Below are 16,438 nucleotides of genomic sequence, written 5' to 3'. Positions count from 1 at the left end.
TAATTGTACATTAATTTCCAACTTTGTTTGATTTCCTTAGTATATTCTCTTTATCTGGAATGCCTTTCCTTTTTATTCTCTAATCACATTTCTAACCATCTCAGATGTATTGTAATTTTATCCCCTGCATTATAATTTAATTCTATGTATACTTATACTTCCTTTCACCAATTAGTTATACATTTTTGTGAGGCTACTTATACTAACACATATTTCAGACTCATAGCATAATCCTTTGTACACACTTGATTTTCAACAAATATTTTTTGACTGCATTTGAATTTTGAACTCACAGGATATGTATAACAAGAAAGATAGATGATAGAGGGAATGTATATGTAAACACGTGTTTAAAATATTTTTCCAGCCAGGCACAGTGCCTCATGCCTGCAATCCCAGCACTTTGAGAGACTGAGGCAGGCAGATCACTTCAGCCCAGGAGTTTCTGACCAGCCTGAGCAACATGGCAAAACCCCATTTCTACAAAAAATACAAAAATTAACTGGGCATGGTGGCACACACCTGTAGTCCTAGTTACTCAGGAGACTGAGGTGGGAGGATCACCTGATTCCGGGGATGTTGAGGCTGCAGATGATTGTGCCACTGAATGGCAGCATGGGTGACAGAGTGAGACCCTGTCTCAAAAAATGATAATAATAAAGTAAAATATTTCTCCCAAAATCTTTGTTTAGTAATGAGAAATGATAAAAGTCCTTGTTCCATAGTTGCAGTTTCAACAATTACTAAATTTCATACTAGAGATTCTTGTCTTTTAAATCCTACATAGTGTATTTGATTATTCTGATTATTAAAATGCTTAATAGATAATCTGCATAGCACTAAGCATAATACACAGTGAAATCAAATGGCTACCTTCAGATACGTACAACCGTGTACACTGGAATTCTTCTTACATTAAAGAGATGCAAACAAGAGAAAAGCCCTTTGTATAAAACCATGGCGTATGATTCTATAATTTGATCTATGCCAAATATCACCAAACAGCAGTAATTATGGACATTTGTTCCCATGGATACATTCCCTACCATTTCTACTTTCTGAAGTTCTGTACTGCTAAATATTAGACAACAGACTTGAAATGAATACCTTCAGTCCTATTTAAAGGCAGAAAAATTAAAATTTGAAGAATGAACTGAATACAATAGCTATATTACTCTGTGAAACAGAAGTTATTGAGGCAGAGGCAGGGGAGAGACATGATATCTGCCTTCAGATATTTGAAGGGCTATGCTAAGGCAGAGGAATAAGGCTTTATGTAGTTAAGAATACAGAACTGTTCAGAAGTTAGAAGTCAGATGTGGCAAAATAAAAGTTAAGAGCAATCCATTAATTTTCAACTGTTTATGTATTTAAAAAGCTTCCCTGTGGGGGAATGAGTTTACTGTCACTGCCAAGCGTTAGAGAACAGACTGAGCTTCCTCCCAGCTCTGCAGTGGGCAGGAGGGTGGGCTCGGCTGTGAGCCCTGATGGTGCCTTTACAGAGAGGCCTTTGAAGGAATCTTAACTTGACTTCAAGTTCTAAGAATCCTACACTAAGAGTCAGTGACTTTTTACTTTGGCAATATGGAGCCAACTCAGGTTTTGACCAGTAGAATAAAGAGGGACTTTGAAAAAAGACCTATTTAAATTTGATAACTCTGGCAGAGATATGCTGGATGATTAGAGGAAAAGGTGATAAAAACATTGACTGGGGTATAAGCATTGCAAGGAAAAATGGAAGTAATATTGTTACTGTAAAAGAGGTGGCTTGGTTGGTCCCTTTGTGTGTATCAACCCAATGATTGTAACCAAGAAAGATTAAGTGAAAGGGATTTTACTACTTTTAGAAAGTAAGTAGGATACCATGGATAGTTCCTAAAGCAGTATCGCCCCGAGATGGAGGCTGTCTCAGGTTCTATAAGCGTAGGGTAATGAGGAATGATCTCATTGAATCTCGTAACGAGGTGGTGCTGGGAGGCATCATTGGACTGGATGTCAGAGCTCAATCTGCTTGGATCCTGGATCCTGTCATTCAATGTATATTTGTTTGTTTTTCATTGTTATAAGTGAAAACCTGAGATTGTGTAATTTATAAAGAAACAGGTTTACTTGGCTCACAGTTTTGCAGGCTGTACAACCATAGCACCAGCATCTGCTCAGTTTCTGGTGAGACCTCAGGAAGCTTTTACTCATGGCAGAAGGCAAGGGGAAGCAGGTGTGTTACATGGCAAGAGAGGGAGCAGGGGAGAAGGGAGGTGGTGCCAGGCTCTTCTTAACAACCAGATCTCTGGTAAACTCATTACCAGCCATTTTCTCTTGGAGGATGCTAAGCCATTCATGAGAGGACTCTTTCATTAGGCCCCAGTATCAACATTGGGGTCACATTTTAACATGATATTTGGAGGGGACAGACATCCAAACTATATCATTATGTCTGCTGCTTAATTCAGTCCCTGCTTCTCAGCTGAGCACTTAGGTTCTTCCTGTGGTTGTACCATTGGTTCACCTGAGCATGCTCAGGTTATGTGACCTGAGAGTTCATGGGTACTGGAAAACAGTTCATAACCTTATTACATAAAAGTTGAACCAGATAGGTCTGGTGCTACAATATGTATAAGAAACTTTCAAATGGAGCATAAAGTTTATGTCTTGTTAGGGTTTGTTACCTGAAAAAACCTGGTTCCTTTGCCTGGTGAGAACAACTCTTCACAAGAATGCAGGTTTTGGCTGGCTCAGTGGCTCATGCCTATAATCCCTACACTTTGAGAGGAACACTTGAGCCCAGGAGTTCGAGACCAACCTGGGCACCATGGGGAAACTTTGTCTGTACAAATTTAAAAATTAGCTGGGCATGGTGGCACATGCCTGTAGTCCCAGCTACTCAGAGACTGAGGTGGGAGAATTACTTGAGTGCAGTGGGCTGAGATTGTACCACCTAACTCCTACCTGGGCAACAGAGTGAGACCCTTGTCTCAAAAAAAAAATGCAGGTTTTGATCAATGGGAGTTTTATTACTAGTCACAAGTAAAGAGGGCTCTGGGAGTATTCTCCAGACCAGTGTCTTCCTGAGGAAAAGCAGCAGGAGGATTTTATGGGAAATGGGAGGGGAGAGAGTGTGTCATTGGATGTAGTGGGAGGGTCCCAGGGATGCAGACACAGGTAGTGAATCATTATGCCAGCACATAGGTTTCAAGTTATGGTAGTGAAGCTATAGTTTCTTCTGTGATGGAGACTTGAGCATGGTAATGAGGAAAGTTTACTTGAGTTCATCTATAAATTGCCAGGGTTTGTCAGGAGCTGGTTCCAGCTGACTAGGTAACGCCACATTCCACACAAAGTTTGGGAAAAAGCAGGCTGCAAGGCAGGAGGCTGTAAAACAGGCTGATGGCTCAAGTTGATTAAATTCTTAAAGTCTCTGGAAACCCTCCTTGTCTGCTTATAGGAAGTGTAGGTGAAGGAAGTAAAGTAGTTCAAACAACTTAAACCCAAGATAGCTTTATTTGGAGAGTTTGGCAGGAAGCACTTTAAAAATGAGTTTAGGCTATGTAATTATTTATGAATTCCATTAATTGATAACAAAGTATTAACTACTGAGCTTAGAAGAAGTAAGTATATAAATGGACAGTTTTTGCATGGTGCTGGGAGACCATATAAAAACTACTCATTCTTAGCTTAATTGTTTTTTTCCCTTTTTATCAAAGCTCAATGTAAAACAATGTTTTAAACATATAGAAAATAAAATTTTGGTGACTTATTTTCTCCAGCAATAACCATGGTCGATTTTAAAATACCACTGTATTTTAATTCGGTATTTAACACTGTATAGTCAGCATTTTTCTGAATCTGTCTTCAACACTATGATCATTAATAACTATATGGTATTCTGTTTTATTAATATATCACAGTTTTGTTAACGGTTCTTACTATTGAACATTTAGGTTATGCTTTTATTTCCTATTATAAATCGTGCCAACACAAATATCTTTGTTCATACATCTTTGTGCACATAGCTAATTATTTCCTTAATAAAAATTTCTAAAATTAGAATTACTAGATCCAAAGTTGTGCTCTTTTGGAGATTCTTAATGCATGTTGCCAAATTATTCTGTAATCAACGTCTTTTTACTGTTGACCTTTTATTAGTTTTTTTTTAAAAAAACAACTTCAAACCTGAAGAAGAGTTGCAAGATTAATAACAAACTTTTGTCCCTCAAATCATAAATTGCTTAGTGTGCCATCACTCCCAAATACCTTACTGTGCATTTTCTACAAACAAGTACATCCTCGTACATAACCACAATATAAGCTGTAAAATTATCTAATTCTTAGCCATCAATCAAGGTTGTCCCAGGTTTCAATAATGTCATCTGTAGCAAAAGACATCATATTTTGTTTTATGTCTCTTTAGCTTCCTTCAGTCTGGAACAGTTCCTCAGCCTCTTTTGACCTTTAAGACCTGACATATTTATTATATTATAAGTCAGTTATTTTGTGGAATGCTCTGCAGTTTGGATTCTAGCTCAGTTTTAATATTTAGAGAATACTCATTATGAAATAAATTTTTCCTGACTCTCCTTGATTTAACTTGAATGCATATGCAAATAATGAATAACTCACAGCCACTATTAGTCCCCAAATGAAGAATTTAGAAATAATATTGATTGAATAAAACTCTTACAGAGTGAATATAAATGTTGTACATAAGTAGACTTTATTCTGTCATTTTAAAGAGTAATATACAATTTTAAGTGTTCAATTTTCAGACTAATTCACAAACAAGAAAGATGAATTGAACCTGGCTATTTTCCTCTCTTCTATAGCTATTATCTTCCTAAAAAGTTCACCCAGTGTAATATTGAAGAGTATCATGACTTTCTGAATAGTGGAGGTGGTGCCTGTCTTTTCAACAAACCTTCTAAGGTAATAAATGTGGTTAATAAGGCTTATAATATTAATTATTAACCTTTCTAAAATATTAAAAATACACATTTTCAATGATTGAATCTTATAAGAGAGTTTTTCAAGTTGGCATATACATACATATTCTAGAGATGCTATATATCTGCATATTCAAAGTCAGCGCATTTTTGGGCTATTCTGATGAGAATAGAAAGCAGGTAGAAATAATAGTGTTTGCTGTCTGAAAAATTTTTATTTTCTTTTCATATAGCCAAGTGATGATTCAAAGTTGGTTTGCAAAAATGGTTTTATTTTACTTTTCTTTTTCATTTTCTTGATACTTGTTTTTTTTGGTTACCTAATCACAACTCATACAGGTAGAACATGGGGGCATATCTACCCTCATCACTCCCTACCTGCTACTGCCTTTCCGAATGAGCAGTATGTTAAAATTATAAGTGTTTTGCAATATGAAAAGCAAGTCTTCTTAAAGCAGAAATGGAGAAAGTCGAGGACTTTGTCACAGGCTTTTACAACTTGCAGCGCATCCTCTTATTACCGACTAGAAAGCAGGTTTTCCTCCTGCATTTGGAAGACTTTCCACGTTAAAAAACAATGCTTTGTCCTTGTGAATTATGTGAACTAGGAAATGCTTCTGTGCACCACAGGGCTATGCACCATTGCCTTTGTAATCATTTACCTGGTTTAATTTCTGTTCACTAGAGTGAAATTTTGAAAATGTATCATACTGCGTTGAAAAGTAAATTGACAATTTTAAGACTCTTCAAAAGCTTGGAAAGAGAAATTTGAGCTGTATCGCTACTGCCACAAATACTAAACAGTTCAAGTATTTTTACCAAAATAATTGATTATTGTAAACCCTGAGCAGGAAATAAGTGTGGTTTTAAATTGGATACGTTTTTATTTTGGCTGTTTTTTATTTGTTATTATCACTTTCAACTAAAAATGAAATAAAGACAAAAGTTGATTCATTTGTAGAAGAGAGAATATTTAAAATCAAGTGAATTTTGTTGTTGTATATTTTATTTTGTTGTTTTTTTCCCTCTAGTTATGAAAGTGTATGTGTGTGTGTGCATGTCCATCTGTTTACTGGTGTGTGTACATTTTAATTCTATAATATGTAAACTTTGATTAGCTTTTGATTGAATATTATATATCTGGCATATAACAATTATTTACTAATTTGCATATCACCATAGGATACATTATATTCAAAAGAGAAAAAAATTGATGAAGAACTAAACAATAAAACAGACCTAAAACATACTCTTGGACCAGTCAAAATTTGCTTCAATCTCTGGGGCAAATTTAATTTTTGTTCTCGGCAAAACTATCTTAATAGGAGGAGCTGTATTTTATATTAAGTAGATCAACGGGTATACTAATTGTTTGATGCTTTTCTCATTGCCTATGAAATAGTTTCCTGTATCAGAAGGAGATATAGTAATTAAAGGTTTTTCACAGATGACTAAACTTAATCCTCACAACAATTTTCTGATATAGATGGACAACTAATATTATTGTTATTCCTGTTTTGGCTACTAAGGTCTCTGAGATGTTAAGTAATTTACTCGAGATAAGTAATTGAGCCAAGATTTTAATTTAGACATCTGACTCCAAATTCCCCACTTCTGGTTTGAACTGAATTTTCAGGAGAGAGTCTGGCTTGATTTTAGCAAATGGTTAGATCATCTTTAAAGATGTTTATCAGACCCTGAGTGGTATGTAGACACTTCTGTTCTAAAGTTCTAAGTTCTGAGGTCATGTTTTCTAGTTTAGGAAAATAAAACTATATTTTGGCATGACCGACAGGGCAGGTGTATTTGGATATGGCACTTAGGGTCTCTCAAAGTCTTTGATGTTGAATTTTCTATATTTTAGTTCACTTTTTGGTTTTCCTCCCACAGCTTCTTGATCCTCCTGAGTGTGGCAATGGCTTCATTGAAGCTGGAGAGGAGTGTGACTGTGGAACTCCAGCTGTAAGTCTCTGGTTGTTTTGTTGATATGTTCTAGGTAACTCAGGGTCATTCCAGGTCCACACACTGAGATGTATGGAACAAGTGTCATGCCTGGAAATTTTATAGGATTTGTGGAAGAAAGTATTGTGAGTTTGTACATTTATTTTAGAAAACATTCTTTTACTTTCAGGAAAGTGACACCATTTTCTGATGTTTTATTTCTTAGGAATGTGTCCTTGAAGGAGCAGAGTGTTGTAAGAAATGCACCTTGACTCAAGATTCTCAATGCAGTGATGGTCTTTGCTGTAAAAAGTGCAAGGTAAATAAGCATTAATGGCCATTTGACAAAAAAAAAAAAAAGGATATACTTGATCAAATCCTTAAGGCTAGGTAAATATAATCTAATAACAAAAATAGTATCTATTACATATTAAATGACTAAGTGCCAGGTGCTTTACAGGATCCCCACAAAATCTTGTGAGGTATAGTTGCTTATTATTATTCCCACCTAACAGATGAAAATACTAAGGCTAGTAGTGGTTAAGTAGTTTGCCGAAGGTCTTACACCAAGGAAGCTGGAGAACTAGGGTGTGAACCCTGTTAATCTTCAGAGTCTGTTCTTGACCTACTTCCTGTGGAGCATGCACATTAAATGAAACCAGGTGTTACTAATGTTTAAATGACGTTCAGTTTTCTTGGTGAAGCCAAGGAGAGTTTCAATAGATCTCTTCTTGTTGCTCAACTTGGTGTGTCTCTTGTAACTGCTGAGGGAGGAAGGGAGTACTTTGAGATGTGATAATACCTTGCATATATTATCGTTGCTGCAAGTTTGGAATGCATTTTTGCAAGCTAGATGTTTTCATCCTCTCAGCAGCATCCTCATACCTATCCCCAAATATTTAAGCCTTTGCATCAAGACTAACAGTAATTTGAGGCTTACTTCCCCTAAAGAAATCTGACTCTTGTTTTCTCATGTAAAATCTGGTATAATAGTCTACATTATATCTGAGGTTTAATATCTGTCTCTCACTTTACTCTTGCACATTTCGTGGAGCAGAGCCAGGCACTTAGACAGTAATTGGTATACATTCTCAGTAAATATTTGTTCAGTGAGTGAATAAATATGCACAGCACTCTCTCAGTGATAATCAGCTGATTGAGTAACTTTAGTCTAATGAGTTAAAGGAGGATGGGATATGAAACTATCATAGTAAGTATCTACTATGTGCCAGAGATTATGCACTTTTGTATCATCTTATATCTGAATTTCTCAACTCTGGCACTATTTTTGGCTGGATAATCCTTTGTCGTAAGGGTGTGTCTTATGCATTGTAGGATATTTAGCAGTATCCCTGCATTCCACCCATTAGGTGCTAGCAGCACCCCTCCTAGGTGGGACAGCCAAAAATATCTCCATACACTGCCAAATGTTCCCTTGGAGATAAAATCACCCCTGGTTGAGACCACTGTCTGAGATAATGCTCACAAGCACACTTTTGGGATAGGCATTATTATCCCGATTTTTACAATTAAGCAATCTCAGTCTCAAGGAAGTTAAATAACCTATACAGGCTCACTCAGCCAGAGAGGAATAGATGTACAGTTACACCCCAGATTTGCTGGCAGCAGCTTCTGTTGTTTCCACTCTGCCACTGTGTCTCCTGGCAGCTTTGTAAGACAAGCAGGCACTGGCAGAGATCTCTGAAAGCACTCTGTAAAAAAGATTAAACCAAATGTGAAAGACATTCTTTGATTTTGGCTACCATTCCTGTTTATTCTGTCAGCTTTTTTCCACTGCCACAACATGAGATCCTGAATTATTTATCTTAATCCTCAATGTTTTAAGTCTGCCCATCTATAAAATGCATTTAATCTGTAATCCCAGCACTTTGGGAGGCCGAGGTGGGTGGATCATGAGGTCAAGAGATCGAGACCATCCTGGTCAACATGGTGAAACCCCATCTCTACTAAAAAAAAAATACAAAAAATTAGCTGGGCATGGTGGCGCATGCCTTTAATCCCAGCTACTCAGGAGGCTGAGACAGGAGAATTGCCTGAACCCGGGAGGCGGAGGTTGCGGTGAGCCGAGATCGCGCCATTGCACTCCAGCCTGGGTAACGAGCAAAACTCCGTCTCAAAAAAGTAAATAAATACAATGCATTTAATTGCACCGTTTTCCCTTTGACTTATATAATTAGGCTTCTTGCTGTGATATAATCATTTCAAGGAACAAGTAGAAAATAATACAATTAAAATACATAAAATAAAATGGCATGACTGCCATTTGTACAGTTATAGCTGTACCAGCCAAGACTCAAGAGAGGTCTTTTTTGCCACTCTCTTTACCATCCTCTCCAACTCTTACCTGCCACTCTGGACTCCTATGGCAGCCAGAGGCAGGACAGTGAATGGAGGAGGGAGAATAGAAGAAAAAGATAAGAAACCATGTGTATTTGTATTTTTTTCTACGTGTATTTATAATAGTGTATCTATAAGCCAGCACTGGCAAACTTTTTCTATAAAGAGCCAGATAGTATATAGTTTAGGCTTTGTGGATCATAACGTCTCTATTGCAGCTCAGCTCTGCCTTTGAAAGCACCCATTGAAAATACAGAAACAAATGGGGCATAGCTATGTTTTCAGTAAAACTTTATTTATAAAGATAGGCAGCCACTGAAGTTTGACCCTTGGGCCACAGTTTGCAGACCACTGCTGTTAAAGAGTGCTTGTTTACTTGTTTATTACTTCTTTTTCCATTATAATACAAGTTCCAGTAGGGCAAGGATTTTGGTTGATTTATTTACTGCTGTCTCCTACTACTTAGTGCAAATTCCCACTCACTATTCTTTCTTTTAGAAGTTCCCTGGAAATTCTTGAACATTTTGCACTCCTCTAAACTGCCCCAAATTTGCTCATATTTCTACCCTAGATATTCTAAAATGGTGGCTTTCTTCAGTCCCAGGGAAGAAGAGAAACCTGAAATTAATTTTTTTTTTTACTTCTTTCTTTTTAACCCACATTAAGATGCAGGTTCCTTATGAACAGGGTTCTTGGGTTTTGTTCTTCATTGAGTTCCCAGTGGTTAGAACAGTGCTCTGCACATTATTAAATGCTTGATGAATGGATGAATGAATACATATTTTGTTTGGATCTTCTGAAAAAAAAAAACTTGCTGAAATCCAGATTGGAGTTTATGTGGGTAGTGTATGTTCTAGGAACAGCAGAGACTCAATTGCCTACAGGGTTCTGAGCAGCTGAAGAAGATAAAGCTTATCTAGAAAGTGGGGGAAACAGAATAACATGTGCCTTTGTTTGAGCAGAGAAAAACCATGTAAGGATCCAGCCCTGAATGCTATCATTTTAGAGAGGGAAAAAGAGGGATTGAGGAGGGAAGGGAAGTACTTTAGCTATGTATCTCTGGTCTGTTTTTTTTTATGCGTACTCTTGTAATTTACATTTTTAACCTAATGAAGTTAAAAATTTATTTATACAGTTCTCACACTTTCAAGAAGTATTTGAGGTGATGGAAATCAGAAAAACAAAACTGCCTATACACAGGCATAAATAATAGAAACGCTAGAAAAGAATAAAAGACCAAGATCTAAATCCATGTAAAAATAAGGCAGGAGAGAAGGGAAGAAGCATGGGAGGAAATAGCTTTGCCAGAAAATCTAATTGTTATTATTCAACCCAAAATGTAACTTTTAAATTCTTGGTAGATAAGGCAAAAAAGAATCATGTGATAAAAGTGTCAGTGAGAATGAAGGATAAAGGGTAAATTCAAAAGCTATGAGTACAGAAAAATTACTAGAACCTGGACTAACTGGTTTCTTGTGAAATAAGCATAAGGCTTATGTGTCATGACTATGGAAATTTCATGAACACAAGAAACTGTTTCTTAAAACTATTAAAATTTTTTTTTTAGTAACTGTGGTTTTCACAGATAACAATCTTACAATAGTTTAAGGTATTTCTAGGTGAACAATTTTCATTTTGCTTTCTTTAGATGATATTGTAAGATGTCTTTTTTTTCTTTTCTACAGTTTCACACATTGATTTTTGTTCATTTTAGTTTCAGCCTATGGGCACTGTGTGCCGAGAAGCAGTAAATGATTGTGATATTCATGAAACATGCTCAGGAAATTCAAGCCAGGTAATTTACAAAATAACTACTCTAAACCCTATGGGAAAAAATGGAGATATCCTTAGCATACTGTCCCTCAAAGAGAAATGTAAATGAGCAAGATACTCGTGTCTCTTTCACATTACTTCTGTCTTTCCACCTTTTTAGGAATTTCAGTTTCAGTGATTGAAGCTTGAACAGATGTTGAACATAATTTTGTCTTAATGTTGAACTAACCTCAGACTGCATGCATGCCTTAACTATTTTGTTTTTGTATTAAGCAGGCATTTTCTTTTCATTTACTTAGTAAAAGAAGAAACAAAAAAATTCTTTCTCTTCAGCTGATTGAAACAGGAGTCAGCGATGGCAAGGACCCACAAGCACGTTGGATTCTTAGAGAGGACCTGTTTCTTTCTCTTGACTCCTCTCTGACACAGCTTGCATCACCATTAATAGCTGCTTTTGAATTTTATAGCAGTTAGTTACAAATAGACAAGCTAGATAAATTGAATAAACTTTGCTTGGGGTTCACAGATTTCAAAATGGTCAGTGTATGTACAGGAAGTCCTCACTTTGAAGGGTAGTCCCAAACCATAAAAATGACATTAAAAGTCATTGTAATAATCAGAAAAATATTGCAGTTGTTTTAGAATCTTAAAAAAATGCTGTCAAATAATTAAAAACTCTCTTACTGTTGGTTTTAAATGCATAGGGAGGTGAAAGAATAATATTTATTTAGCATACTGAACATTAAAAGAGAAACATTGAGAATCAAAGGATTTGTTTCCTTTGTAAAAAAACTTACCAGGGTAGTTTAATAGAGCTTGCCTTCTTCTTACAAGCTTTATGATAGAGTGAACATCTTTTCTGTGCCTTGTTGAGCTGTCACACTCCTTTCTAGTTTGGATCAGCTTTCAACATTTTATTCTTTGTGCTTTCAATGTCATGAGATACCCCAAGAGATGTGAAGATAAGAATGCAAAGTTTCTTGCTGGCATTACCCCCTCAGGGCACTTGTCACCTGAATGTCATAGTCACCTTATTCTCCAATGTCATTAAGTCCTCCTTCACCAAGTTCCTCTGGGGTGCTGCATGTCTGCAGGCTCTTGAACAGCAGTATCAACATTCCCACAGTCAGCTATTTTTTTCTATAACTCCATTTATAAGTTCAATTTGCATTTGACTTCTGTTGTCATCAATTTTCTTTGCTGCACTTCCAACTCTATTGGCCAGTTTCCTTTCTTGATATTCAATTTTTGCAAAATGGCACATGGTATCACCAGAAGACAAAGAGGCAACACAACTGAAAGATTTGCTCTCTTTTTATACTCATTCAAGAGTGCCCCTAATTTTTTATAATTGCTGCAAAAAAGGATTATTAAGTGTGTTCTTTTCTGACATTCTTAAAGTAGACTTCAGCTTGAAAGCCATTATTTTAAGTATGAGGGCTATGTTTCTTCTCATGGCAAAAGAAGATAGGAAACTGTAGTTACTACTCCATCTATGCAGATCTACTCTTTACTTTTGTTTTGTCCCCTTTCTTGCTCTGAAAAATAGTATATCTGTATGAATCAAGATGCTTTTAAATATATCATTAATTGAGTGTATTGTAGTCAGTTCTTTAATTTTTTTTTTCTTAACCAAATACCCAGACTTCAAGGACATATACTTGCTTTCTCTTGACCTCCTTTGCATCTTATTTTTAGATGGTATAAGGTACTAGCGATATTATCAAATGTGTTTTTAAAAGTGAAAACGTGAAAGGGATTAGCTCAGCCATTTATTTTGCACTGTATTTGATTAATTGTTTGTTCTCTTTTTCCTAGTGTGCCCCTAATATTCATAAAATGGATGGATATTCATGTGATGGTGTTCAGGTAGGTCACTTCATTTTTACCTAAATTCTTCATGTGTACCAGCATAAAAGAAATTCTGAAATATTGTTAAAAGAGGAAGATCAGGTTAAATGTTTGTAATCAATTCTGAAGATAAAAGGTCTACTATTCATCTATTATTTTTCCGGATCTTAGTTTCTTTTTCAGTTATCTGAGGTAAGCAGACATTGCATTGCTAATGGGTATTTGCTTTTCCATTTTAGGGAATTTGCTTTGGAGGAAGATGTAAAACCAGGGATAGACAATGCAAATACATCTGGGGGCAAAGTAAGTAAATAGTGTGGCTTGATCAGTGTTAAGTATGATATCAGGCAGACTTCTCAAGGACAAGTGTGCTGAAAGTAAATTTTTGACCACTTTATGACTGGGGGATTCTCAAAGCTACTGCAGGTCTTAGCAGGGGGATGTTTCTGGAAATTAGAGTAAGGCTCCACTTTGAGAAGACAGCCCAGCACATCGTGGCTAGTTGGCAGAGCCTGTAGATGAGACAGAAAGTGCCTTTGCTGCTGGGCAGGTGAAGCCCATGCCAGGGTGCACAGCTTGGAGAATAGAGCAGACCTGGATATCAGCTCCATGTATACTCTTCTCAGCTGAGTGCCCTGAAGCCAAAGCTACGGAACCATATGGGATGGACATGGACCCTGGACAGGACATCCTTGATTTAGAACAGCAGCATTTCTGCTAAGGTGGCTTTGCTGTATCAGAAATAAATGTTAATGTTTTAGGCTCTAAAGTCTGTCAGATTTTCAAAGGAAAATATATAACATTTATATTTAAATTATACTCTATTTAAATGTATATTTAATATATTGTTGTCTGGAAGTATTACTAGCCCAAACTTTTGGAAGCAGTTTTTGTTTTAAACTGATTCAGGATACAATTTGTAACTGTAAACTGTTTCATGATACAAAATAACAATAATTCTTAATTGTCATAAGTAGGTGCCACAATCCTTTTAGGATGGGAAGTATATGCTGTCTTTAAGCAATTGGAAACATTGGGATGGGAAAACATTTAGTCTGGCAGGTTTGTACTCTGGAAGAAGATATCATTTTTGTTTTATTCACTTGAGCAAAAAGAGTAACTGACAACAAGAAGTAGGAAAAGAAACTACCAATATAACTAGTTGTTTTTTTTTTTTTAAATATACCAACAATTATTCTTTGATTAGTTCGAATTTTGTCCTAATTCTTAGATTACTCTATCAACCATCCCTGGCTTTAGAAGAGATAAAAGCCTGAACAAGATACTGACATACCTTAAAATGTTATCTGACTTTCAGAGACTTAGCATAAATTCAAGTTTTTCTTAATACAAAGTAAAATTGCTTTTGATAGCTGCTAAGAAGTGGTGAGCAAGGTAAAAATTGTAGCACTGTTTCTTGAATCTAATTATAGGATATAATTATTTAAATAAACTTGTCTTTATGATTAATAAAATATGCTGAATGAGAAATTAGTGTATTATATTTAGTATTGAGATTAAAGAATGGATAATATATTCAAGGAACTATTTGGTATTGTCCTCTCCTAAATATTGGACAAATTCTAAGGAATGTTTGTTTTTGTAGCCTGCAACCTGAAACCCAACAGAGATCTGAAAATACTTGTTTTCTAAATTTCAAGTTGGCTTTAATGAAAATGTATTTGAGTCATGGATATCTACAATCCATGGTACAGTTGTGAACCATGGGTAACATTTTTAGAATTGATAGCACTAGTGATGAAGAATCCTTATATTACAATTTTTCTTTTTTGCTAAGATTTTGAGCAGTCAAATGTTACTTCCCTCACTGAACAAATTTTTTCTGCCTCAGAGGTGACAGCGTCAGACAAATACTGCTATGAGAAACTGAATATTGAAGGAACAGAGAAGGGTAACTGTGGGAAAGACAAAGATACATGGATACAGTGCAACAAACGGTGAGGTGGAGAAGTCAGCCCAGAATTCATCCCGTGGTCAATTACAAGTATACTTTTTTGAGTGACTGGGAAATTTCTGTTTTGTGCATCATACAAAGTGTGCTCTTGCCTCCTTAACCTCATCTCTTCCCAGTGTTGCAGCATCACCTATTCAGAGGGCTTCCAAATCTTGACATGTGTGCTTACCTCTCTCCTAAGGCCCAGGTCATACTTGCAGCTACCTCAGGATTTTCTTACCTAGAAGACACCTTTCAGCGTCTCAAAAGCAGCAGAACATAAAGCCACCAGAATACATACTCAGTACTACCGAATTGAATTAACTGGCTCTAACTTTCCCAAACCACCCCTTTTTTTTTTTTTTTTTTTTTTTGACAAAGGTCTCAGTATTTCACTGTCCTTCTGTCTAGAAGCCTTAAAGTGATCCTTGACACGCTACCTTCCCTCTACACGTTGTCCCAATGCCAAATTAAGTCCATTCTTCCATTTCCTTTGCCACCATTTGTCTTTAATTCATGTATTCATTTACATGCCTGTTGCCATTACCTGAACTAAGCCCTATATTAATCCTTCAATTATTACAGAATTCTCTTAAAAGTTTTCTATGCCAGGATTCCCTAGTGTACTACTATCTGAATAATCTTTTGGATTTTTTTTTACTGTCAATTCTTTGTTGAAATTTCACTGCTTCCACATGGCTAATTAATAGTGAGAATAGTACCCAGCATTGATTGAGTGAACACTGTGTGCTAAGCACTGTATCACACTTTATATAAGCTATGCCATTTAATCTTTATGGCAGTCCTCCCATTTTATGGAGGAGGAAACTGAGACACAGTTAATTTGCCCGAAGTCATGTATATGGGACGTAATAATAAGCAGAATTAGAATTTGGAGAGTATGATTTCAAAACTCTCCCTTTACCACTTTGCTGAATGTTATAGTCTTGTTAACAAATTAAATGGAACCTTAGCTTGACACTGTACCTATTCCACAATTTTCCCCAACCTACACTTTTTGTCATTTCATTTATATTGTTACAAATCTAGCAAACCTTACCATTCCTTATGTTTACCTCCATGTCTACATTTATGCTATTTATTTCTTCAGAAACATTCTTTAACTCATAGCATCACCAGCCAAAAATATATCTATTCTTCAAAGCCCAGCTAGGAAAACACTTTATATAAATTCTTTTCTGATTTACTCTAGAAATAAATCATCTCTGTCTTCTGTGAACTCCCACAGCCCTTTGTATTTATTTGGCCCTGATTTTGTTTTATGTTGTTTATGTGTGTGATATATCATCTCATCTAGAGTATAATTTTCTTGTGGATAAAAATAATACCGAATTTTCTTTATATATTCTAAATTACTTAGGTTTATATACATAAATGCCATTCAGAAAATTTTGAATGAATGTCTCTTCTCTGTTGAGAAAGCATTTTTGTTTATGATAGATATAGTACAATGATGACATAATTTTAAAAAGCATTCTTAAAGAAAAAAGTAATACATTCTTTTCTATGTTGGTGAAAAATATAGGTTCTAATTTTTCTTTTTTCTCCATCTGATAAAGTCTGATATTTTCATATGTAATCTTTCAGACTAATTAATCTTCAC

The 16,438-nt window shown here is 35.8% G+C and overlaps 1 protein-coding gene across 37 annotated transcripts in view; it reads left to right on the top strand.

Annotated features, from left to right (window-relative positions):
• The window catches only part of ADAM22 (ADAM metallopeptidase domain 22), a 279,921-nt gene that overhangs the window by 210,941 nt on the left and 52,542 nt on the right, over positions 1-16,438 (top strand). For all 37 annotated transcript variants that reach the window (XM_078342932.1, XM_054237345.2, XM_017975383.5 and 34 more), the window contains 7 exons: positions 4,821-4,920; positions 6,828-6,899; positions 7,105-7,197; positions 10,951-11,031; positions 12,828-12,878; positions 13,100-13,163; positions 14,713-14,818. In XM_078342932.1, the coding sequence (XP_078199058.1) occupies positions 4,821-4,920; positions 6,828-6,899; positions 7,105-7,197; positions 10,951-11,031; positions 12,828-12,878; positions 13,100-13,163; positions 14,713-14,818 (567 nt within the window). The remainder of the gene's footprint in view (positions 1-4,820; positions 4,921-6,827; positions 6,900-7,104; positions 7,198-10,950; positions 11,032-12,827; positions 12,879-13,099; positions 13,164-14,712; positions 14,819-16,438) is intronic.

The sequence above is a fragment of the Callithrix jacchus genome, chromosome 11 (assembly GCF_049354715.1).
Source record: "Callithrix jacchus isolate 240 chromosome 11, calJac240_pri, whole genome shotgun sequence".
Lineage (NCBI taxonomy): Eukaryota > Metazoa > Chordata > Mammalia > Primates > Cebidae > Callithrix > Callithrix jacchus.
The sequence above is the reverse complement of the archived record's forward strand: the minus strand, read 5'-3'. Positions and strand labels throughout refer to the sequence as shown.